At 35.3% G+C, this 26,820-nt stretch overlaps 1 protein-coding gene across 1 annotated transcript in view; it reads right to left on the reverse strand.

Moving 5' to 3' along the window:
* Nucleotides 1–1,384: 1,384 nt before the first annotated feature.
* Nucleotides 1,385–26,820, reverse strand: part of LOC149078200 (synaptogenesis protein syg-2-like) — a 145,964-nt gene continuing 120,528 nt past the window's right edge. The window contains exons 2-5 of the mRNA XM_089241792.1: nt 24,670–24,989; nt 11,587–11,797; nt 3,280–3,582; nt 1,385–2,041 (exon numbers count right to left, since the gene is read on the reverse strand). Of these exons, the coding sequence (XP_089097918.1) occupies nt 1,893–2,041; nt 3,280–3,582; nt 11,587–11,797; nt 24,670–24,989 (983 nt within the window). The 3' untranslated portion in view covers nt 1,385–1,892. The remainder of the gene's footprint in view (nt 2,042–3,279; nt 3,583–11,586; nt 11,798–24,669; nt 24,990–26,820) is intronic.

A 26,820-nucleotide genomic window follows, 5' to 3' on the forward strand; every position in this document is an offset into this window, starting at 1 on the left:
GGTTTATAATATGTATATTGTACTTTATATAACAGTTATTGTACTTGTTACTATTATATTTGATAAAATCATCCCTTACCACTCGAAGCCTTTTTCGTTCGAGCAACTCGAGATGATTTTCCGTATATATGGTGAATTTCTTACAGCTAACTTAAAATGATTTCACACACAATTTAACGTTTAAAAATTTTATATTTTAACATTTTATATACCTTTATATTTAAAATAAATTTATAAAAAAAATAACTTAAAGAAATTTAATGGTTCTTTTATGTCTGGAGATACTTGCGGTCCTGCGGCTCTTTTGCCGGATACAAACGGCATTATTTGCAGTATTTCTTCGGATTCTGTGCACATTATCCATTCTGAATGTTCTGTCTCTTCTGCGGAATCACTGTCGCTTTCACATTCACTATCTCTATTACCCTGATTTTTCGCCTTCTTACACCTCTAAGTTCAGCGCTATCTCCATCACTGCTTTTCTCCTTAATTTCGTTCTTCATCAGCGAAAAATCTAACTCATCTTCACTTGAACTTATTCCTTCATCGTATTCCATTCTTATTGGGCTCCGCAACTTTGAAAATAGTATTCCTATTGCCCCGGCTGTCGAGTTCGACCTAACGCGAAGAAGCATATATAACAATAAATCTAAAAAATGTATTTAAGATTAAAGATTGGCAGTTGTTTTATACGCATGTATTGATGAATACACTAATAAAGCGATATTGCCCAAACCAAACCTAAACAAACATCGTTACCGCTCGAATTATCACGTCAAACCGAGTGGTGATCAAGTCACCTCTTGGGTGCAAAGGGTTAAATTACACACATTAAGCAACATATAATTTTTTTCCATGAAGAAGTAGTTCCAGGGGATTTTATACGAATAAGTGGGGAATCAGCTTATCCTTTATCCAATTGAGTATCGGATAAGCTGACTGTATAGCAAGACACAGCAACCAGACAAACACACACACAAACGTCTCATGTCCCATTTATATTTTAATAAAATTTCTTCCTAAAACAGTCTATATATCACTTTCCCCGATCTTTTTTCCATATATATATATATATATATATATATTTATATATAATTTCGTTTCTTTCATATCTGACATCACTCATATTTGCGGCAATAATAATAACAATAAAAAATCACATTATAATCATAATAATAATTTATAATACAGCCAGTAAATACAATACAATACAAACTTAGGAGTAAGCTTTACATAGCTTCTTGAAGATTTCCATAAATGTGAAATGATTTGTAAAATAGTATTTTGAAACGATTTTTCCCCCTTCAAAAGAGAACATTTAAAACACATTAAACTCCTCAGTTCATATGCATGCGCATTATAATGTTTCTTTTTTTCTTTTCTTGTCCTCTATATAATTTTTCTGAGCATATTTTATGTATATATGTGTCGTATTTCGTGAGCAATGACTCTCTGACATCTGAGCATTCGGATCCAAAGGAGAAATTTGTCCCGTATTCTTCAATATTTTAACACGTTTCCTCCATTTGTTTGTCATGGTATGTGTATTTTGTCCTTTTTAGTCTATTGTAATTCTTTTTTTCAAGTAGCATTTGTTGTAATATTTACAGAGACAAGCACCTTTTGATGGCATATATATATATGTATATCCCATATCCCAATGTCATTTCTCTCCGAACAAGAACAGAAACCAAAAAAAAAAGGTAAGACATATTTTTTCCCATATACAACGAGAATACAGTTTCCGCAGCAAATAATCCCGATTTTACTTTATTTATACTTTTTTTTTTCTGACTGGAAATGAAACTCGCGAGCAGCTCTAGGGATATATGTATGGTTGTACACACACACACACACACATATATATATCTCCTCGGTAGATGTCAATGCGGTCACCTCATTAGATGCCACCACAGTAATAACAGCAGCAGGACGCTGCTGCTGCAGAAGAAGCTGTGAAAGACAGAATTGTGATGATGTGAAGGACACGATAAGGATATTCCGGGATTGGCGTCATGCTGCATCGCTGCCGGCTTTTCGCCTGTGGATATACACAAGGAAAAAATAATAATAATGATTAGTATATAGCGACTGGTTGACTATTACATACTGTATATACACGCCGTACAAGTACGTGAATGGAAAACAAAACGAGGAATGGACAAATAAAATATAGGCAGAAATACAATATATCTTATGTGGCCGAGAGGAATTCTTGTAGGCTTCGGATCACTGTATATAATATCTAGGGTGATCTATCTATTCACATAAGGTGTACGAAAAGTTCATGATACATTCTAAAAATTAATGAATAAATTAACCGATTGACATAAAAATATCTGCGGCTTCTACAAGAATTGCTTACCATGGCGTAGAGATTTTTTAATGACAAATTATAAAAATACTTCAAACTTTCCCTCCTAGAGGGCGCTGTACCATGGAAAACTTGACATAACAAATAAATTATTTATCAATTCATTCGAGTCGCCAATTAACAAACACAGGGTGTGAAAATATTCTCTGGGTCCGTTTCTAAGAATAATTTTTGTTGACTTTTTTATATTATTTTGAATATTCATAACATTTTCATGGTTGTGGCACAGCCACTCTTGATGACACAAAATTATTTTTCAACTACAGAAGTGTATTTTCTATTATAGTGAGAACTTGGTGTACTCCCCATAGTAGTTTTAACCCCCACCCTCCTTCTGTTAGATAAGCCCTCCCAATACTTTTAATACAACTTCACTTCTTCATCAAAAACGACGGCGTTATTAATTGTTCATAATGAAGATATACGTTAGCATCTAACTTGTCATTCTGTGGTTTTAATTTTTAAAAATATATAAATGCATTTTAAAATCATTTGATTCCTTCGGTATCACCTAATTCAAGTATTATCTTCTCTATTGTCCATGTAGAATTACATTGCGCCACTTGTATGGCATCGCATGTACCCATTAGCGGACAAAATTTTTTGGTTCCCATGGGCGTTTACAATCGAGAGGGTGCTTCCCAGGCCAGAAGGTAATTGTCTTCCCCAAGGTCCGCTTCTTACTGTAGTTGCTGCAAATTATTGTTGTGAAGATTATAATTATGAGGAATTAATATGATTTATACAATATGTAACTTTGATTTCATTACTGATTTATTTTATTTATCAATTTTTCATTTGAACCGGAGGTTGTGGCTGTGCATTCCTCAACGTAGCGTGCAGAAAAGAGATTGGTTGCGGTTTATATGTTGTATTTTCTTTCAATCTACCAATTGCCGACTTACCATTGAGCACGTGCACCGTAATGGATGTCGCTTCGGCGTTAGACGGGCAGCATGTGTAGTTGCCAGAATCAGATGGTTGTACATTTACGATCGCCAGCTTGCTGATAGCCGTGTCCGGCGTGGTTCCCTTCTGCAGGATGGCGATCTGTCCTCGGGAGTTGTCGTAGTTTATCATTCGATCGTCGTGATACCAGAAAACAAAGAGCGGAGGAGAAGGACTCTGAGTTATAACACAGGTGAGATTTATGGAACTTCCACTTTTCACGTAGATGTCTGGTGCGCCCTCTATGCCGGCTTTTGCAACTAGATCCGCAAAGAACGAGTAAATTCAGAACAAATAATTAAATTTTCAATAACAAATTTCAAACATTGAAATTTAAACATTTGGTGGAAAATCATCTCGAAAAGTCATCTCTACACTATAATGATATATTTCGATCCTTCAGGAAATGACAGCACCGCGACTTTTTATTCTCGACAAAATGAATTTCTAGAAGCTCTTTGGAAACACATGGTGTTCCATAAATCCGTAAATAGTTTGAAAATTGAAGGAATTTTTGTGTTGTTCATGTGTTATATGCGGTTTGGAAAAAAAAAGTTATTTTCTCCAAATGGGAGTTTTTCTTAGTACGTGAAAAAAATTGTTCATATTTGTGGGGAATGATCACTTGAATCGCGCTCGCGCGCGTTTCACGACTTCTCGTCTCGTCAACGAAATTTCACTACACTCGTCATCTAGGGATGGATGGGTTTTAAAGGTCGAGCCTCCGAATGTGGGGAATGATCACTTGAACACATTTAACGGGACACTAAAACAGTTTATTCCATTGAACTTGGTCAAAAATATGAAACAAAATAAAACAAAAAAAACGTCAATGTGGGAGGCCACATCTGGTCTCACCCACGTATACATCGACGTCTGCGTCTCTCAGCTCATCAGAGCGTCTGAGGGTGCTCTTATCTTATCGAGAGAGACAGGACGTCTTCCTTCCTACATATATTTGTCAATAGAGAGCGCTGTATGAAAGCGAATCGATGGAAATATACTAATCAGTCTTAAAAATACATGATGAACGATTAACAGCTCATTTCTGAGTTTTCGTATTACTGTGCTGCTTACATAAGGTTTTCATTATTTTGTTGACATTGGTGGATAAAACACAACTAGTGAAGCCTCAGCCACGAATCGCAGGCTGAAGTTTTACGAACAGTTCGGCCACAGATAAGGTTGAAGAAAGATTCAACTATTCTTGCTAGATTGGCTTCCCTGGCCCTTCATTCCGAAAAAATTGAAATAAATTCCCGTTCAGGAGATAACTTTTTCGCAAACTGAATTCAGATATACTGATTCCTCTCCAATTTTTATTCTCTTAAACTATTCACGGATTTATTGGACACCCCGTATTTATCAGTGCAGGGCTGCCTTTACCAGATGCGGAACCTGTTGAAATTGAAATAAAAAGAACTGGATCCAATTCCACATAAACGATATATATATATATAATTTAGGTCACCAAAATGTTAACAATATATATTGCTGGCAAATCAAAGATTTTACATACCCCTGCCTAATTCCTGCTTTGTCCATGACCTCCTAACATCTCAGCCAGACCCCCCTCCCCCCATTTACGGTACGATTGCTTTTCTTTGATTCGTCATATTACGTAGCGGTAAATGGACATTTTTCTAATTTGTTTTGAAACTTTGCACCACTGTTAAAGTATCAGAAAAATAATTTAACTTTAAATTAAACATTTCCCATGACCATTACCACGCGTGCGAGGACACTATGAATGAGAGGCTCGGTACGATAACAACGGTCCCGTACCCCTAAGAGTGACTCGGTGTAGGTGCGGGTTTTAGAGCTAAATTATTCATGCACTAAGATACGAATATTAAAAAATAAGTCATTGTAATAATATGGCAGAGTTTTAGAGAATATTGTAAAGGATTTTGAGAATGTAATATGTGTAATAAATATGAGCATTGAAATTCTATTTTTAAGTGAAATTTCCGAGCCCAAGTGGCGTGTTGGTAAGATGCTCGTCTACCACCGTGAAGGCTCCTGTCAGGGTCCCAGGTTCAAACCCGAGGGAGGATGTGGATAAGACATTTTTTCTAACGAGCTTGAGGTGAGACCACCGATAGACAGCGTCTTCATTTCCAACCCATCTCATTAACGGCAGTAAATTGCGTTATAGCGGTGTGACCAGAGTTGGTGCTTGGTGTAGTAGTAGTTATACATTGCCCGAATGGTGCGGTGGTAAGATGCTCGCGCACAGCCATGAAGGTTTTCCACAGGTTCGACCCTGGGAAAGAACAGAGATAACAAGATATTTTCCATAGCAAGCTTGTGATGTGACACACAGGGTGATCAGCGAATGAGCCCTTATTTCAAAATTAAATATCTCTACAACAAAGATCAATAGAATTATACAGTAAACGGTACGTTTATTAGCAAAACTGTAAGAATGTACAGAAATTTCGAAAATTTAGTTTTTTTTAATTTTTTAAAATTTAAAAAACAAAACAAAAACTGGAGATTTTGGGGTTCCGAAAATCCTCATTTGTGTGAAGAGAAACCACTGCATTCGCCTAAAGTTACTGCATGGACTGCGGTATGCGCCATGTGTGCTGACAAATTGTTCCAAAATTGTAACGTAACGTTCAGTAGTAATCGTTTCTCGCACGAAGAAGGGGCAGATAATGCCTCTGGCGCATACCGCAGCCCATGCAGTAACTTTAGGCGAATGCAGTGGTTTCTCTTCACACAAATGAGGATTTTCGGAACCCCAAAATCTGCAGTTTTTTTTTGGTTTTTTTTAATTTTAAAAAATTAAAAAAAAAACTAAATTTTCGAAATTTCTGTGCAACATTCTTACAGTTTTGCTAATAAACGTACCGTTTACCGCATAATTCTATTGATCTTTGTTGTAGAGATATTTAATTTTGAAATAAGGGCTTATTCACTGATCACCCTGTATGACGTCTTCATTCCCAACCCACCCCCTGTATGGCGATATGACTGGAGTAAAGTAGTCTCTCCAAATACCTGCTCCCCAACTGTTACTCGGAACACCTGCCATAAATATTTGTATATACATCCCATGCCCTGTGCATAAAAATGTTTTAATTCAATGTAAGATAGATCACACACATAAACCGCAGGGGCGCACTAACTTGCTGCTCGCTAGATGTTAGTAGCGCTCCCCGGGGAAAAATGTGAAACAGTTTCCTTTTTCCTGAAGAAAATAAATGCTTCCTCCGTTAATCCCCGTATGAAGAATTTTATTTTCCCGGCCGGGGATTAACATCTCTTAATGCAATTCCCATATTCGGAAGATTTGGGGTCCACGGGTATAAGAAATGGAAAACTCCAGATATCAAAATTACATGATTCCAAGTTAGAATGTGCCGTAAAAATTGCGCATGTGTATGTCACGAAAACTGATCAAGCCGATCTCACAATCGACATCTTTCATCCAAACCCGCTTAAAATGACGCTATTACATGCAGTTTGTCCCATAAATTCGTAAATAGGTAGTGTAAACATTTATAAAAATTGGAGCAATTGATCTATTTGAATGCTGTTTATATAAAATTCTCGTAAACGGGAATTTTTTCTAACAATTTCTAACAAGTAGCTCACATTGTTTTTCAATGGAAGGTACAGCAACAAAGCAAATCCCTGACAACATGCAAATCAGAGTCCTATATGATCATTCATGATTTTTCCTGTCACTGGTGTTTACATAATGTTTTTATTGTAATGTTGACATTAATGGATAAAACCACTATTGGTGAAGTTGTTTTGCCTCCATCAGCCACGAAAATCACTGGTTTTCTTTCATTCAAACCGAACACGCGCCAGGCTCTTTCGGGTTCAGCCAATTTTAGCCATTGCCCTTGTTAAGGGGTGGGACCGTGTCGGATATACAGTGTCAACAATAAAGAAATACAAAAATGCAAAAGCAGCGCAAAAATGATGTATAGATTAAATGCTTAAAACACACCTAGCACGAAGGGCGGAAGCTTTACGAACGTTTTGGACACAGAAGAGATTGCAGAAAGGTCCAGGTCCAATCATTCTTGCTTACGAAATCGAGTAACTGGCAACGAGTTCTTTACTTATACATGGAATTAATATCAAATACCAATCACTTCTGCCAGACATTGATGTAGCGTTCTCTATCGAGAAGAATGTGAATTAATTCTTTTTAAACCGAAAAAAAAATTTTCCCCCTTTCATGAGGATAACTTTTCCACAAACCACATTCAGATATGATTTTTTTCATACAACAATTCATAGAGATTTGTAAAAATAGTTACATCAATTTTCGAACCATGTACGGATTTATAGGAAACTGCCCTATAAAAAGTATCATAAGACAATATTATTCATCCGGTTTCGTTTTTAAGGGCAAGGCGTTCCCCGGCTAAGGTTGTAACAGGAATATCGAAAATCATAATATTATAAATCTCACAATTTATTAATATCGTTTATCCAAACCACCGTTTAAAACGACATTATTACATATAAATACGCTCATATTTGTGTACATATCACCTATAAAACAGTAGAGAGAAATTTGTGCTAGAGAGACGATATATAAGCGAATACGATATCAAAGGTGATTCCTTTGAGATATGTATATATACAATCCAGCTGCTCCCAACAGTTGCGTAAGCGTCGTACAGAAGCATAGGCAAGTAATTTTGAATTGACCTATGCAAATTAGTAGTTGGAGAGGGAATGAACTTGGGATCGCACCACCGAGAATCTATCAAAAGGATCGGCATTGACAGGTATCAAGCGTGTGGTTGTCAGTTACAGGGTCGGTGTTGATGCCATTGTAATGGCGATTTTCGTGTTCAAGACCATCTGGTCAGTGTATCACGCCGATAGGATTCACACAGTAGAATGAACGCTCCTTCTGGTGCTTTGTAGATACATTGAAGATGGACACAGAGGGGATTCGAGCTTTTCGGGTCGTTTCTGTCCATATGGAGTTTTCTCCACTATAATCTATCGTGTTTTTTTTTGGATAAATGATACATCTAATATTTTACATGACTATTTGTTTGAGTAAATATTGAAATGCATATGCCAAGGGTGCACAACTTTTTCCAGTCCACGGAGCCAGAAAAGAGTGACCATGTGACCCCGTATTTTACGGGACAGTCCTTTAATTTTGGCCATCCAAACATTTTTCATAAAATATCTCGTTTTTCGCTCATTTTCAACAAGTCTTAGTTGAATGTTTTAAATAATTTTAAGAATTAGGATAAAATTTGGCGTGATTTTAAAAATTATATCATAATAATTACGATTTTATCATAATTAATTATAGCCAAATAAATATATTCATCTCACATATCTGCCAAAACATATCCGTTTTTTATGGAGAATTACATTTTGACTTGCAATACCCATCAATTTCCACGACTGGCGAAATTTGCAATTCTAGTTGAATTCTTTGTTGAATTGTAATTCTGGTTGGAAACTTTACTTGTCTTTCTCAATTGTTTTTGGCTGTAACTGACGACTTTACGTGAATTTGCCAAATTTTTTGGCTGTAACTGGCAATTTTGCTTGACTTTGAGAAATTTTTCGACTGTTATTGGCAACTTTATTTGTTTTTGAAAGCTTTTTCGGCTGTAATGCGTACTTTACTTGCCTTGAAATGGTAAATTTTTGTCGGTATATCACATTTTATGAAGAAGGAAATACGGTCAGCGTATGTATTGATATTTAGGTATTGATATTGTTCTACCACAACAATTTTCTCGGACCGGATGGAAGCCTTTGACGGACCGCATTTGACCCGATGTTGTGCCCCTCTTGGTCTATGTGAATTTTAGTATCTATATAAAATAGTTAGCTCAAAGAAAAAAGTTTCGTGCTCGAGATTTTGACCCCACGTATTGCTCAACATGCAACTCCTTTGGGAAAGAAATGCATCCGGTACATCCTGTTATCAGTGCCTTTCAAGCAGGTTGTTTACACGTTCTTGACAAATTCATGAAGTTGTTCTATTTTGTTTTCCATTATTTCATTCGTCAAAGTTCCACCTCACCATTTGCGTAAGATACTTTTTGTCTGACGGCCGGAGTGTTGAGATCGAAATTTCCTCTCAGAAGAGATCTAGTTTACTCAATAACGGTTTCAAATAAATGATGAAACGTTGGATATCCAAGTTGAGCATGGGTGTATACTCTTAGTAAATTGTACGTGTGATCTCAGTGTGATAAACAGGACATGGTGTCGTTTGCAAGTACTGTGTTTCCGACTTAGAATAAGGCTACTTTTGGTGCTTGTGAAAATATAGTTAACACTATTTTAATTTGCAAATTTTATTTTCTGAGTATGTTGCAATCATATCTGTTCATTCAAAATTTAGGTATCCCTCCATTTTCTTCTAATGTATGTCTTAATAAAAGAAAATGTTTTCGGAAAATAATTGAAGAAATGTGAAAAGATATTATTGAATTAATTGACCGATGAATGAAGTCACGTAAAAATTCCATCGCTTTTATGAAGACACTTTTTGTTGATTTCTAATAATTTTTGGGGTCAAAATGACCCAACGACGCCAATTACGCACAGAATTTTCATAACGCTAGTTAAGGGTTAGTAAAATTATTTTTATTTATATAAGAAAAAGTTCTGACTTCACTCACAAGTAGCGCTGTGAAACCCAAAGATCGAATTAACACATCAATTAATAGCAACACATACGTAATTAAGGTTTATGACAATTTGAGTTACATAAAGCTATCAGATTTCAATATGAGCGCTCTTTTTAGCTCGGGCTACAACTAAACAAGTGCTCATGTTGAAACATCCCCTGTCGCCAGAGGCGAACTATAAAGGGGCCATGTTAGTTTTATAGAACGTAAATTGTATGTGTGTATATCATAAACAACAATTATGCAGTGTCTGTGCCATATTTCATGTGCTATGTCAAGTTTTTATTTTTATAGCGCCACTTGCGAGTGAAATTTAAACTTCTTTTTCATTCTATCAAAAAAAAAAAAAAAAAAAAGAGAAAAGCAAAAAAATGAAAAAAAAAAATAGTGTGTAGGCCATGGCGGGGGGGGGGGGGTAAGTATATTAGTGTGAACCGCACCTTTTTATGTGCGTCGGTTATTTGCTATTAATTTTAAAAATGTGACCAGCCTGTACATCCCATCAGACAAACACGAGCAGAGGAAAAAAAGAAAGATTTCGGGGGAAAAACGTTGTCTCATTCACTCATACCAGAGACTTTGTTATCTCTAATGGCACACATGCTCAGTATAACAATGGCAACGGAAAAATTATGGTTTTTATTTCTTTGACACAATTTCCAACATAATATTACGTTTAAAATGTCATTGAACGTTGAAAATTTCTCTTACGTTTATGATATATCCAATGAAGATCTTTAATTCCAGAGATTTTAGTTCCACTCAGGAATGAACGAGTGATAAATCCGAAAACCTGAATGTAAATGGTGATTTTATTTCTATACTCGAACTTTTTAACCTCACAATATCGATCAACTGTTAAGAAATGAAACTTCTACGTGAATTATTTAAAATAAATACAGGGTGATTCAGAAAAGGTGGGATAAAAGTTTAAGAGGTGATAGTACACACCAATACAAACAATTGCCATCAAAGAATGCATGGTCTAATATGAAACGCAAACGCGGTAGCGCGTTTCGAAACGGCCACTCCACGAACGTTAAAATGGCATTCCTGTTGAAATTTATCGGGAGAAAAAACACCATGCGTGCAAATGTAACCTGGGGAAGAGAAGAAGGAACCGTATGAAACTCTGCGGGAAGAGTGAATAAAAGGCGTGGACCTGCATCGGAATAGGAAGCAAGAAAGAATCCCGTTTCGCACAGCTGCCGATGCAAGCGCGCAAATGTTTTTGGATTGGGCAACCGCTTATGAAGAAAACGCTCACCGTACATTCTCCCTGCCTCTGTGGAACTTCTGTTAGCAGCTCCGTAAATGGAATGCATGTCTCTTTTCCGTCTTATTAAATTGCGTCATTATCCCGCACGTTATAATTGTTAGAACGGTTGTACGCTGGAATAACTTCACGGGGCTGACATCCGCGCCTTTCATTGACTATGACGCAGATTTGCATCTTCTTCTTTGGTTCAATCGATATGAACTACGATTTCTGCGCTTGGTCAGAGAAAATCACTTGGCCCTTGGGGCTGTTGAGACGACCCTGATGATAGTATATCCAAATAAATAATAATGACGATTATAATGTACACGAAAACTAAAACGACAATAAGAACATACCGAGGACAGTGAGCCCAACGAAGAAACTGATCTTGGGATCAGAGCTGACTTGGCATTCGTAGGTGCCTTCGTCTTTGAGTTGAGTGAATTTAATCTGAAGAGCCCAGTCGTCGCTATTATGCATGTGTATGGGTTGAAACCGATCGTCACTGGTGTAGATATCCAGGCCGACTGTCAAGACGTGGAAATCTTTCCTCCTGATCCAAGACACCTGATAATAGAACAAAGACAACAAGAAATATATCAGAATATTTCAGTAGCGTAAAACCTTAGAATGGTGATAAGGAAATATTCGGAATTTTTTGGGGCACGGAATTATTTTTACCTAATTTGTTAGAAAATTCTGAGATCACGACACGACCGACGGCAATTACGTTTATCCACGCACATTATCATTGTGTGACTGGAACTTCTCTCGGGAAATATTTTAAGTTTTTTTTTTGTTTTGCTCCTTAAGATAAAGTGGAAAGTTTGATATTTGTTGGAAAATACTTTTAATGAGCAACATTAGTTGAGATGTTGAAGGACTCTTACGTAGTAAAAGGTCATAGATACGGGTGCATAGCCGTTGTTGTAATCATAACAAGCTCAGGTGGTTTTAATATGCACGTGGAGCAAGATTCATGCCAGCTAATGACCTCAACCTAATTTCATATCGCTGTCATATCTAAACACCAATGAAATTTATTAGCTTTTCCCCGAATAATTTTATCCACAGAGTCAATTTTTATTTCATCCATATTTATTTATCAAGTGCGGTAGTAATAAACATGCTGGACGCTGAGTTACCAGACCTGATTGAGACAGAGCGGTGGACTGTGATATAGTTAGGAGGAGGGTTACCAGACGTTCTCATAAGACGGGAAATTCACCGACAGACAAATGACCGACAACAGTTCGGCATCAGTGAGTGAATATATGTGAGAGGAGTGACAGAATGAGCTAATGAATGAGCTTGTGAATAGGCGAGTGTGTTATTGACCGTGTGAACGATCGAATGAGTAAGCTTATGAGTGGGTGGGTGACAGTATGAGAGTGACGGAGTCACCCGGAGTCGCGGTGATTACGCGAGTCACTCAATGAGTGACCGAGTGAGTAAGCGTATGAGTGGGTGAGTGATATATGAATGAAAAAGTGAATGAGTGATTAAGTGAGTGAACATATGAGTGACTCACTCACCTCTTAACTTGCTCATTTGTTCACTCATTTGACCATTTATTAATTTGTTCACTCATTTGACCATTTATTAATTTGTTCACTCATTTGACCATTTATTAATTTGTTCACTCATTTGACCATTTATTAATTTGTTCACTCATTTGACCATTTATTAATTTGTTCACTCATTTGACCATTTACTAATTTGTTCACTCCCTCGATCATTTGCTCACACTTGCTCACTCTCTCACTCGATCATTTGCTCACACTTACTCACTCTCTCACTGAATAACCTTTTAATGTGGGTCTGTGTGTGTGTATGGATACACGATACCTACAATTTTCTTCTATATCGTCTTGTATAGTGGAGATAATAGTGCAGGATAAATAATTACTTATATAGTAATAATAATAATATCATATGTATTGTTAGAATCGCGAGAAATTTGATTTTTTTCTATCCCGATTTTTACAGGAAGATAAAGAGGTAAACTGAAAACACCGTGTTTGCTCAGTTTTACGGGCTTTTTTTTTCAGTAGCGCCGTGTGAGGGAGAAAGGGCATCTCGACTCGCTCAAGTCAACTCATCTCTGAAGTTGAGGCTACTCGAGTTCGATTTGAGTATCCCCGTGTGAGGAGACCCTTAGAGATGGTAGATGGGGCGATGCACACAGTTTGAAAGAAAAGAAAATTGGGTTAGTTGAAGTGGAAAGAACTGAGCGTTCCTACGCTTCGATATCTTGCGACTAGTAGAAACTAGATGTGAATCTCATGTCAAATCAGATCTAAACAACCTAGAAGTTTCACTACTATTGAACGAGATTCTCACGAAGATTTTTTTCTTGCACCTATTCAATACAGTTAGATGATACAGTTTTTGTTAATGTCTTCAGTAATTAAGTCTTAACAGGGAATGAAAAACTACAATATTCTTCTATCATCATGAGAGAGGTTTTCCGGATCAGTTGTGAATCGTTTCTACAATTTCGAATCACACGTACGTAAATGTACTTGACCATCGGTAAAACAGGACAATTTTCTTAAATGAACTCAACTCAACAGAAGTAAAAACGAGTTGAAACAAATCGAGTACATACTACTAAAGAACAAAAAAAAAAAAACACCGATTAAATCGAGTAAAGCAATGAATGAAAACGTACCGAACACTGTAAAATGTTTGAAAAATACAGGATTAAAAATATAAAGGTAATTTGCATTAGAAAGCTGTAAGTGCCGACGTTAACGTCTCGCGAAATAAAATAAAACACGACGAGGTTTTCACAAAGAGAGGAACGTTTAAACGAGAGTACGCAGCTAGGGAAAAAAAAACTATTTAGCGTTGAATCTGGTATTATGCGAAACCGATTTTAACATCATTACGATGTTACTGCTCTCCCCTTTTTTTACTCTCAGATGGAAATAACATTCACCTTTTCTACTAAAGTTTCATTAAGCTCCAAAACAGCGAGTTCCCGATTCCATGCAATAATAAAAAAAAAAATGGTCGTAATGACGAACAAAAGCAATAGCAGATAGAGAGAAAAACTCCATTATAATGGGTATAAAATCCGTTTTTTTTGGGGGGGGGGGGGTATTTGTTTAAGGACAAAAAATAATAAAATAAAAGGAATATTGGGAACAGAACTTGTTCCCTTCAGAAAAAAAACGCGCTTCTTTTAGGTTATTGTATGATGTATATGATGAGCATCCACCAAAATCCACATCCACGCGGAACAATCCTTCTTATTTCTTTAGAGAAATCAATGAGAAGAGCAAATGTAAACGAGCCAAAGATCCATTATTCATTTTCTCTCGGTTCCTCTCCATTTTTTTTTATTGTTATTATTTGGCTCCCACAAACACAAATATGGTTCCCTGCACCAAATAATAAAAATAATAATAAAATGATTGTCGCATAAACGAGAGATCTCCCATTGTGTTAGTTTTCCCGCTGGGCTTTACGATGTTTAAAGAGAGATTTTTATTTTATATTTATATCTAATTCTTTTCCTCTCTCAACCCTCTCTCTTTAAAAAAATATTCTCCACTTTACACTTAGTTTCAATGTCAGTTTTCGAATACTTTTCAACTATTTCATTGATGAGGGGGAAATAAAGAAAATGAAAAATAAATATTCTCTTCTTCATTGTTATAACACAACGACCTTTTCAATCCTGTTTGTAATATTTGCGCATCTCTCGCGGCTTTTATTATTATTATTTTCAATCTATTTTCCTTTATGGGACTTTAAATTAAAGTCTTTTGTTATTAGGAATTGAATTGACGGCGATGGTGATTTACTTACGGGAATGATTTCGATTACTTCGTCAAAGTATTTTTTTTTTCTTACATTCCATTCATCGCTAATAACGATTATTTTTAATAAAATGCGATGAATGATTAATAACTGTTGAGAATGTCTAGGTAATGAATAGAATTATCATTCATGATTGTTTTATTATTTTTTTCCTGCAAATATCGTATTGATCGTTTTCTGAGTTGCATATTCGTCGTTTTCATGTGAAATGCTTGGGAAAGTGTTACCGGCGAAATAAACTTGTGATTGAATAGGGAGATAATTAAATAAATCAATGATTCATTTTGTTGTGTACCTGGCTCATCTACTGTACGTTATGCCATTTAATTAATAATGGAATATTTGAACAAAAGAATGTGCACAGTTTGCGGGGATGGTGGTACAGATATTGGTTAATATCTACTATGTTCACTGATTAGATTGGATCAAAGGTTCTTAAATGTATAATTAGTAAACAGGAACTTCAAATAATCAACTGCACCAGGGCCGTAACTAGAGGGGTTGGGAGGCAACTGCTCCGGGCGATTGTCCAATCTAATTTAGGGGAGTGGCAGTTTTAGTTGGGAACAAAGAACACCGCTACAAAATTATATAACTTTAAAGGTGTGAGGCAGCAAAAATCCTAGTTACGGCCCTGAAATGAATCATTGGTTATTAACCTGGAGCCTTATCCCTCCCTCCACCTTTGCGGTCTTGGAATTTTCTAAAGGGAGCACGGGTAAAACTTAGTCGAAGAGAACAGCTACGGTGAGTGGCTAAGGGGGCACAGAAGAGCTATGGATAGATCTTCTTCAGAATACAGCAGAGCCGCCCAGGCCGATGTGCGGTCATGTTGTAATAGTAACGGATTCGCATCGCAATGGCCCGGGTTCAGAACACACCGCGGCACAGTGGTAAATCGACTGAAATTCAGTCGCTCCCGACTTCAAGGCGTGAATGGAGGCCGTTCTCTCCGTTAAAAAAGTATTGCTACAGAGAGCAACCGATCTATAACGGTACAAAATATTCAACCCTTGCACTTCGCTCACAGTTTGAAAAATAGATGGCAGCACTATAAACATTCTCATCCAACACTATATACGCACCCAGACTGATAGGTACACATGGACACTTCTGACGCAACTCGTTTTGGTAATAGACTGGAGTTGTGCTCTGTTTGAGAGAAGAAAAGGCAATAGAACATTTACTATCTTTACGCATGATCCCATCTGAGCACGATCAGAGAGACTCATGCCGATAAGGGGGGGGGGGCCTAAATGATGAGATCTGGTGCTATGATGTTTTTACGAGTAAATTATGTATGTAATCTGCTATTTCCAGCTAATGTATGGGCCCCTCAGAGTATCACTTTGCCCTGGACGTATGATGTTGAGACAGTCCTGCCTTATCACCCTACAAGAAGAAGCTCATTTAACTCAAGCCCAGGGTAGGCGTGGATTCACGGTAATATGCTAGGAGGAACGATATATTGAGCAGGTTCGTTTGATCGTCCTGTATTTTACAGGACAGACTAATTGCTCTGTATATAATGACGCTTTTGAGAGGGATATGTCACCTCCCGATCCTCCTCCAAGCCGGTCGTCCACTGGTAGTAACTTGAAGCGATAAACAAGTCGCGTGCAGTTGGCTGAATTCGCGAGACTGATCCCATTGCACGGAAAATACGAGAACTTCGTCCATTAGCAGCGATCTTCAGCAAATGATTTCCTTCTCCAACAACAGACGATAAAAATTTCCCACTCCTGTGGGATCACATGACTCTTGCCGTATCTGCGCACGCACAGTACGGTTGCTTCCTTTTTTTTTTCACCCCATTCACTCCGTTTTTTTTTATTTTTCTCCTCGGTCCCTCTCTCTTTCTCTCCTTTCCCGCGTGAACATGGGAGCTGAAATTTGATGTCTTCTTCATCATTTAGAGACATTTTCGAAAACTCAGCTTTGCTAATTATATGTCAGGAGAGACATGTATATGCATGCATGCGTATAAGTGTGTATGGAAAAATGAAAATTCTATAATCGGTCCTTACATTAAACAAAAATAACCACCGCGAAAAGAGAAACTAAAATTTCATAGTGGCACTTCCGTTGAGTTATTTGTGAGAGTTGAAATATTTGGAGTTTTAGACAGCCCACATATCAGTGATTCCTTAATTCCTTTCCTGAAATTCCTTATTTTTGAATTTTTTGTATTTGTGAAGTTTTAAAAATTTTTGAGCTATCGCACTTGAAAATGCATAAAAACTGAGGATTTAAATTGCAGAAATTTTTTTACATTACAGATTACATATATTTGAAATTACAGATGTAAATTCTTATTTAACTGCCACCGATCTATTATATTTTGTTCAGTAAACAACCACCAAAATTTCATATGTGAATTTTTTTATTAATTCGTACAAAAACATTAATTTTCATATTTGAATAAAATATAATGTTATGATCGGACATGGCTTTATTTTCCCCTTTTTTTCTCATAATTTTTTCATATTCTGTGTTTTGAAATTTCTTATTTTTTGTATCACAGCAACAATTAATATTTGATCATCTATGGTCACTTTGATGTATTGTTTATATTTATTTATTGTTTAAGGATCTATGTTCTATATTATATTTGTAATCATTCATACGATATATCATATGTATTATTTTTAATATGTAAATACTAATTGCTAACTATACATTGTACGTTTATTATTTTCTATGATAATATAAAACACTTTTATGGCTTCAGAACAATTTTACGGTGTTAACACTAATAAATTGGCTGCTGCAGTTATTTTGTACTTAAATATTAATTTGCGACACAAAAATATTTTAGGATATACATAATTGAAAGAAATTATTTCAAAAGGAAAACATAGAAACTTTGGACGAATGTTTTATAATTTCTGAATTTTTTTTTAGTTTTCATTGAAATTCTACACAACTATACATAAAATATATGTACAAGGAAACAACTCCTGTTTGAACGAAAACTAAATTATTAAATGTAAAAATTGAGAATATTATATTTAGTATGAAACAAAACGAATGCAAGATTTTCTTCATAAAGAATTTCTAGATATATCGTAAATACATATACGGTATTAAATATTCATGAGAAATAATAAATAAATTAGAACATAATTAGATATATTTTAAAGGAAGAAAATCTGATATGGAATAGTTATGCATAAAATGCATATATTTTCGAATATTATCAGTATATTTTAATTTTTATATAAATACCGTAAGCGGGGGTGACTTTGTGACACTTGGACTTTATTTAGTTTTTTTTAGCTCGGCAGTAACAGGAACTTGCAACGCCAAAATCTGATAGTCCGGAACATACTGCAACTTAGCAGTCACTCGACGGAGCTCTGCTTCTCTCAGTGTTACCGTGACGGCCCATCGTAGAGTAACTAACAGTTTTAACTTATTAAAAACTCCGTAAAACTTTCTCTTGTGCAGATTCCAACGTTTACTGAATGGATACAGATAACTATTTCAATAACTAAACTTGTTGGAACAAAAACTATGAAACTAGATTGCAATTAAAATGTTTAATATGTGAGTTATGTTTGATTACCCTAAAAAAATGCCAAGAAAATATGTAAGAAACCTCGGAGACCATTTCTACAGGAGTTATACTCCTGAATAGCTTGCCGAAGCCGTCAATCTATTGGTCAGACTATTAAAGCCAATTAATTGTCTCTTAGAGTCACTTCAGAGAGGTCAGAAGAACACTGACAACACTGGTAATTCACCACTGCCCAGAACGAGCAGAAGCGATAAAGAGGTTGTTAGGTTCCACGTAGATCAGTTTGTTGTTGTTAACTTCAAAGGCACACTGTACCCGGGAATCGTTACTGAAGCAACGTCATAAAAATGTAGGGTTTCGGAAATGGGGGAAAAAACTGGAAGTGTCCCACACAGTCAGAGAAGATTATCTGCAAAAAAATAATGGAAAGGTTCTGTTTGCAATTCAACCACTTAGGCCTCATGGGAAGCGAAATATTTTCCACATGACTGCTATTAAATGAAAGTCTGTAAATAACAAGTACGTCAATGAAATTTACAATAAATAGTGTTTAATTAACATTCACCAGTGTCGCAAGTGTTGTAAATAAAAAGTTCTTGGTATTACTTTGGCAAACTTTCATTTTCCTATGGTTTTTGTATTAAAAATGCATGCCACAAAATCACTCTGCATTTTACAGGGTGAGACTTTGTAACAAGAACTTTATTTCTTTTTTCAGTAATGGCTAAAACTTCGGTTTTGAAAACTCATTTAACTATCTCAAGAAAGCGTGAAGGAATAGTTATTTGAGGACAAGTTTAGTTCTGAGTTAATATTAAGACTGGAAACAGTCTAAATACCCAAAAGTTGTCAAAAGTCACCCCCCCCCCTCCTACGGTATGAATTTTTCTAATAAAAATATTCATTGAAAACATCCATTAAAAATAAAAATGCATTAAAAGCTATCGATATGTAGGATTAATTCCGTCATCAGCACAAATGAAGACTTTATTTTCAAAATAGAACATTTGCACTTTCCTAAACTTACGATAGAAGTAAAAACATATTCTTCTGAAATACGTTTGCTTTACGAAAGTAGAAAATAGCCTAACAGGTAGCAGCATATAGGAATGGTAGAAGAACATTAAAACACTATGTTTCTTGATCATCATTCAAAGAAATTACCAACACTTGAATTTTAAAAATGTTCCGTTTTGAAAGAAAATTAGTGGGAATGTTACCTTTTGATTAAAATTAGAGTCTGAAAAATTGGAAATTTCTAGGTCACCTGGTGATTCCAGAATGTTTTATCAGGGCCAGGTAAACTTATTTCTCTCCTCTCGAAAAACACAATCGTTCCACAGCGTAATCTCCCATATAATGGACACTCTCGTTAGTGGACACTTTTTTGAATTACGTCGACGAGACTCAATGCATTTCACAATCCATTGACGAACAAAATTTTAGTTTCTATTGGTGACCGTTACCTAAAGGTTCTACCAAAAATATCGAAATGAATGAATGAGGTTTATATGTTCCTTTTTGGTAGTTTGGTAGAAACAAATAACTTTACAATGTAATTTTTACCAAAAACATTTCCATTGGAATAAACACTGCTGCATAATTCGATAGAGATCATGCAAAAGATTCAGAAACTATTGAAGAATGAATTTCTAAAAAAACAAGTAAATGTTTCCATTTTGAAAATAAGCTCTTCAAAAAATTTTGAAGAATTTAAACGTGGCACGCAAACGCCGTGTCTAAAATGAAAGCCTCTTTAAAATATTTTCTATAAAATTCAATGTACTCTTCTTATCCTCCAGACATAATAGACATACAACGATGAATCAATCTAATACTTAAGTAGCACAAAAAAAATTAAGTAGCTCATAAATATAATACGTACTTATTTTCCCATAGATAAATATTTCTATAATGTATGTAAATGACTAATTTTTTCCTTCCATTTTTGAAACATTCAATATTTAATTCTTTTAAAAGAAACCATCGCCACATATTTAAAGTGTAAAATGGCCAATTTTTAGAGTTACGCCCTGTAAACATCCATCTCAATTCATTTCGTTCCTTCTCTTTTATTAACAACATTTTTTGATGCATGATTTTCCATAATAGGAGACGGAATTCTTGAAACTTGCCGTAAATCATAACTTTTAAGGGTTATCAGTTTTCCTAAAGAGAAAGTTAACATTGCACTGGGTAAAAGAATCGATTCGGCAAACTACAAGTTCCATACCCTATAATTAAAGTTATTTTTCAAAATAGAGATTTTTAACCACGTCGAGTGTTTATAAATGCAATTTTTATTATGATTTCCCGATTTTTAGAACTTTTCTGTTTCTTCTCAGCAAAAGATTTTTATTTTGTTGAAAATATGATGAATACTGATCTATAATGATACACTAACTGGGATACTTATTAAGCACTAAAAAAAAGAATGCGAGATAAATGTTAAAAATTATAAGAATTAGGTAAAGAAATATAATATCAAATTTAAAGCTTTTATATAGTTTCCTGAAAATTTGATGAAAACACTTGAAATATTATTTTGAAAGAATAAAAGTAAATAATGATACCAATAATGCTGATAATTTAATGTTGAAAAATAGTAAAAAGAAAAGTACTGCAGGAAGGGGGGCGGGCGATATTATCAGAAAATGTAATAAAAGTTTGATAACTTTTTCTAAAATCGAAGAAATTTAAGAAGGAAATTTTCAAATGATAATTGTAAGAACTAACTCTATGCAATTGCGAATACATAAAATTGTAAAATTCATTAGTTGGATTTGAAATTTAATTTGATTTTTTTGAAATTATTCAAGTTTTTGTTTGTCATGCATGTGTATGTGAGATTAGTAGTTTACTTGATAACAAAAAAATTTTAAGCAATGTGAATTTTAATCAATTTTCTTCTAAAAAACGTAGTTTTACATAAGTTATATAGCACAGTAATATAGAAAAACGCCTTATTGGGTATTAAGTCATGCTCAACATTGTTTGCATAATTAATAAGATTTTAGTTTAGCATTTGAAAAAAGAATACGAAAAAATTCCTTGAAAGAAACTGTAATTTTAGCGTGAAAAATTTGGTGGTTTTTTTGTAATTAAACAATGTTTCATCAAATTTTAGCCTGAATTATCAATTAAAAACTAAATTCCACATGTAATTCAGAAATGTAAAAAAAAAACGTTTTTCTTAAATCATGTTTCAAAAAGCAACAGCAAAAAAGAAAAAAAAAAAAAATTCACAAAATCTTTTACCTTATTAAATTGATTTGAAGCAAATTAAGATTTTTTAATTATTATTATTATTATTACTGTACCATGAATTAATTGCTTCCAATTATTTCATTCAATTCTTAAATTGCTGACCACATAATTATTTAAATTTCTGAATTTTACTTAATAATAATTACGCATAAATATTAGTTTTTATATACAGTATTAGTTTAACAAAAAATCATTAATACTTGTTTTTGACAAAATATCAAGAATCATAGAAAATTGCCAAGTAGATCGAAAATTATAAAAAAAAAAAAATTCAAAATTTTAGATATTTGCTGTGGTTTCAGAATTTAATTGAAAATTATTACTTATTTCAAATTTTTATTGTATCAAATATTTCTTGAAGAAAGAAAAGGTTTTGAAACATTTTTCTTAGCATTTTTAAAGCGTTGACAGGCTTAAGGCGAAATCGAGGAAAAAAATGAGAAGAAAAAACAAAATGTTCAAACGCCTTTAGTTCTCACCTGTCAGCAGAAGTAACCCTTATAAATATTTATGGCATAAAAAAAATATTTGCGCAGAATTTGCTCAAAATCTATTAATATTCGAGAGGCAATGCGTATATCGTCACCAAAGATTCTTCTTATTTTTTTTTTATAAATGCCATATTTTAAGGTCTTTTTATTCGAGAAGTGGCTTGTCAAAACTACTATTTTTAAGATATCTTCATGAGTCTTATACCTGTGGGTATTCATTAAAATGTTCTAGTTTAAAGTAGATATTAAAAATATAAGAATTCGTTTCATTTTTTTCTAAGTCACACTTCAAGGTCATTGCACTTTTTTTTTTAGTGATGGTTTTTGTAGTAACTTTATATATTGGATATTTGAAAATATTTTTTACATTCCTAGCAACGTTTGGAACTAGATAAGGGTTTGAAGTATCTTGCTCGGGACTTTCGCACCGCATCGAAAATGTTCACCGACACCCTTAAGAGTGTCGTGAGGACATTGGTATAGAGCGCATATTTCCCAACGTTTTCGAAAAGCGACGTTAGTCAGAGTTTCCCAAATATGCACGTGGCTTGACTACGTTCAAAAATCTGCTCACAGTTTCCATGTTCTCTTTTCAAACGAAGATAATGCTAAAAAACCGTATCATTGAGTATGCTTGCCTCAGTTTGGATTGAATTCGGCTTTAATAGGCACAAGGACATCTGAAGTCAATTTCGCCATTGAAGTCATGTGGTCAGTGACAGACTGGCGTCGCGAGGGCCACAATTCAAACCCTACCGGTGAAACACTGGTGGTCGGCCGAATTCTCAGTGGTTCCCAATTACGACGCGTAAATATGAGCCGATATTTCCGTTAAAAAGTCTCCCCACAGAAAGCAACTGAGCTGCAGATACTCAGACAGTACAAATATTCAGTCATCACACTTCGCTCACAATCTAAATATATAGATGGCAGCACTAAAAACATTCACGCACAACACTAGATACGTACTCTGACTCTTGAGTACACACAATCACACTTCTGACACAATCCATTTGGTAGAAAATTGCCCATGACGATAGACCGGAATTGCGCTCGTTTGGAAACAAAGGAAAAAGAAAAGCCTAGAAGTCTTTCCGTGGTCATTCACAAGAGCCACTACTTCTACGTAACCGTACATGCGCCTAGTACACATTAGTTTGCGGAATTTTTAACGAATCTTTACATGCCGGAACGTGTTGTGTGGGTGTATGTATATGCGTGGGCATTACGTATTTATGTGGTCAGAGTTTTGTTTGTTTCGTGTACTTACTGGTGCTGTCATCCTACTTCTATATTTTTACGAGAAGATGGTACAGGCTTGAATTTTCATGCTATATGCATATTGTGCTTAAACATTGAAACATCTCAATAACGGACAATCTATCTATGTACAATTAATCTAATGAGGCCAGGATTTTTGTTTCTTAACTGGAGGCGTATTTTATTGAGTGGTGAGTTCTCATTCTTAGAGACACGGATTGGAACTTCTGTCCCTTAAACAGAGGTTTGACTGTTGACTGTATACTTATTAGTGCAATATCAATTCTATCGCTTATATGTAACTGCACTGTCCATAAAGATGTTCCTTGAATTAGACGAATTCAGAAGGCTAGGATTTCCGCTAATTGGACTAGGACCTACTAAATCATTTGATAATTCCTCATGGGTTTTGGTCTTAAGCTAAAACGGGGGGGGGGGGATAAGATAAAAAGGGAAGAAAGTAGGACATCCTTTGGTTATAATGTATATGAGAGACACAAGGATTCTTCTTACCTGCGCTGAGCAGATTTAGCACTCTTAGATCATACGAAGAGCCTCTGAAGAACAACGAATAGTGTTTGCTAATTATGTGTGTTATAATAAATGTTATGTGTGACTAATTTATATTCAAGAACACTACTATATTTATGCACAGAATGTCCCATAAATCCGTAAACAGTTTAAAAATGCGTAAAAATTGAAGAGAAGGTGGTATATTTGAATACGGATTGCGAAAATGTTATTCTCACAAAGAGGGATTTCTTTTCTAGTGGAGTCCTATAAAATTCAGGGGGTGGGGTGTACGATTAAAAGCTTGTTTCTGAATTTTCCTGGTACTGGTGCTCACATAATGTTTTCATTGTGATGTTGATTATTTGTGCCAAAGCAATAAAGTGCTTTTACCTCAGCCACTAATCGCCGGTTGTTTGTGAGAATAATTTTTTCGGATACACTATTCAAATAAATCGATTCCTTCAATTTTCACGAATTTTTAAGCTATTAACGAATTTATGGGACATCCTGTATATGGAATACGAGATAAATATAGTAAGAGAGAATCGTTACTTTACCGTTTTATCACCCAAGTTATTGACGATGCAGTGTAGATAAACTGTTTGACCGAGTTGAGTGGTAATATTTTTAGGAGTGCTCTCGTCGAAAGTCGGAGAGATGTGATCGCTGGAGCTCCACGTGTCACCCGTGGTACTCCAGGAATCGTCACCTAGCGAGGAATCGTACGGTACGTGGTGGTCCATCGCCGCTGACCTCTGCCTGATCACAGTCGTGCTCTCTTCTGGTTGCTGGAGGACGTCGGACGCGTAGCTCCATTGTCCTGCACCTGGGTGCTTGCCGTGTGGCAATTTCGCCATCAGTGTACGTTTGTCAGGCCCTGAGAACATTATAAACGGGTTACGAAATCAGTCTCATATCAAAGAATGCTACAAATAATGCAAATAAGAAATGATATTAGCGTTTAGTCAGATAAATACATAAACAAAAAAGGGGAACATTATTGTGTAATAACATTATTACATAAATTTGTGAATTTTTTTAAAATCAAAACAGTTATACAAAATTTCTCAATTAATCACACGAAATTCGTTTTGTGTGTATATATATATACACATTCATGTTACGTAAGACAAAATTGATAACGGCACATACTCGCCAACATTTGAAAATATTGAATTCTCGCAAATGAAGAGACGGGAATTATAAAATTAGTTTCTTCATAGAACACCAGGCTGCCACTTGGCAGTCGAGTGGTTAGGGAACTGGCTTCTGACTGTGCAGGTCTGGGTTCGAATCCCGATTCGGGCACGGATGTATACTAACAGTAACAAATTCCCTGGGCAGATCGTAAAAGATCTCTTGGGAATGTGTGATAACCACATTTAATTAAAAAAATTAACTTAAAAAACCTTCGTATTAGCAGGAAGTGACATTACACATCTTTCGGATAACTCGCCATCTGGTGACGAAAATGTCAGTGTATGCGAGCTATGAGCTGAGTTGGGTCTGACCGGTCATGTCCGGTCTCGTTTAGTACATATCAGCGCTAAGGGCAGAAGTTCAGTTCTTCTAACGCGATCGCTTGACATGCGAAAGGACGTGGGTGGGCCGATTGAGTTTTCTTTCTTGAATTCTTCTTCGCATCAGCCATCTGTCGAAACAATTGTGTGGAGAGTGACACATCTTGAGATAATACTAATGTCACAACACCATCTATGCTTGGAAATTTGAAATATTTATATTCATTTTAAAATAAATTTCTTGGTCATTACAGGCCACGTTTTCGAACAAGGATTTTTTGTTTTTTGTATCAATTTTATAAAATATGTAATCGATTTTCTTAGAGTAACCTCTATACTATCGATTTTTTTGAAAAGTTATTAATTCACGGTTAATAGCAGCGAGAATAACTAAACTGATGAAATACTTTTTTACTTGCGCAAAAAACTTAACAACGCTTCGAATAAGAGCGTTTCAGATATAAATGGTCTTGCAATTCCACATCCAAATAAACATTCACGCAAACATTCACGCTATGTAAAGGCAACTGCCCATTACTTCAATGCTAGGTGCTCCCACGTCACGTCAGAGATGTTGTGAATACTAATGCGTGGAAAATTCTCAACGTTTGTGATGTAACGTGGGACCACGCAACGTCAAAGCAGTGTGTAGTGGCCTTATGACTTGTTACTCATCAAAATTCATGATGACACACTCTCGAAATATTTCAAAATAATAACTTCATTCAAAGCAGTCACTAGAAATCATAAAAGTACAGTTCCGCTTGCATTAATGGTAAATGTATTTTCTGAATACTGAAAGTGCTGAATGTAATTCCTCTAACACATTTAGCACTGTTCTTTTATTTACAGTTTGATCATAGAAAATTGTCTACGGTCGACTATACAGGCCACGGTCTCTCGTCGACTATTAATGTGTTATATATTGTAATCTTATATATGACATATCATAAACTGAAAAAAAAAATAATACGACATTCTACTTGGTGTATAGTACTCAAAAATGACAACTTTTGACTCAATGAAAATTTACAAACACAGTGATAAGTTGCCAAAACATAGTGAATTTCGGCATACCCAGCAGTTTTGAAATAATAAAAATATTATCGAATATTTTATTAATTTTTTTTTGGAATTTTCCATGTAGGTAGTAATTATTAATCAACGGACACTGATCTTTATCTATAA

This window comes from Pholcus phalangioides, unplaced genomic scaffold (assembly GCF_987345545.1).
Source record: "Pholcus phalangioides strain wild (caught in Gottingen) unplaced genomic scaffold, Ppha-v1.0 ptg000014l_1, whole genome shotgun sequence".
Classification (NCBI taxonomy): domain Eukaryota; kingdom Metazoa; phylum Arthropoda; class Arachnida; order Araneae; family Pholcidae; genus Pholcus; species Pholcus phalangioides.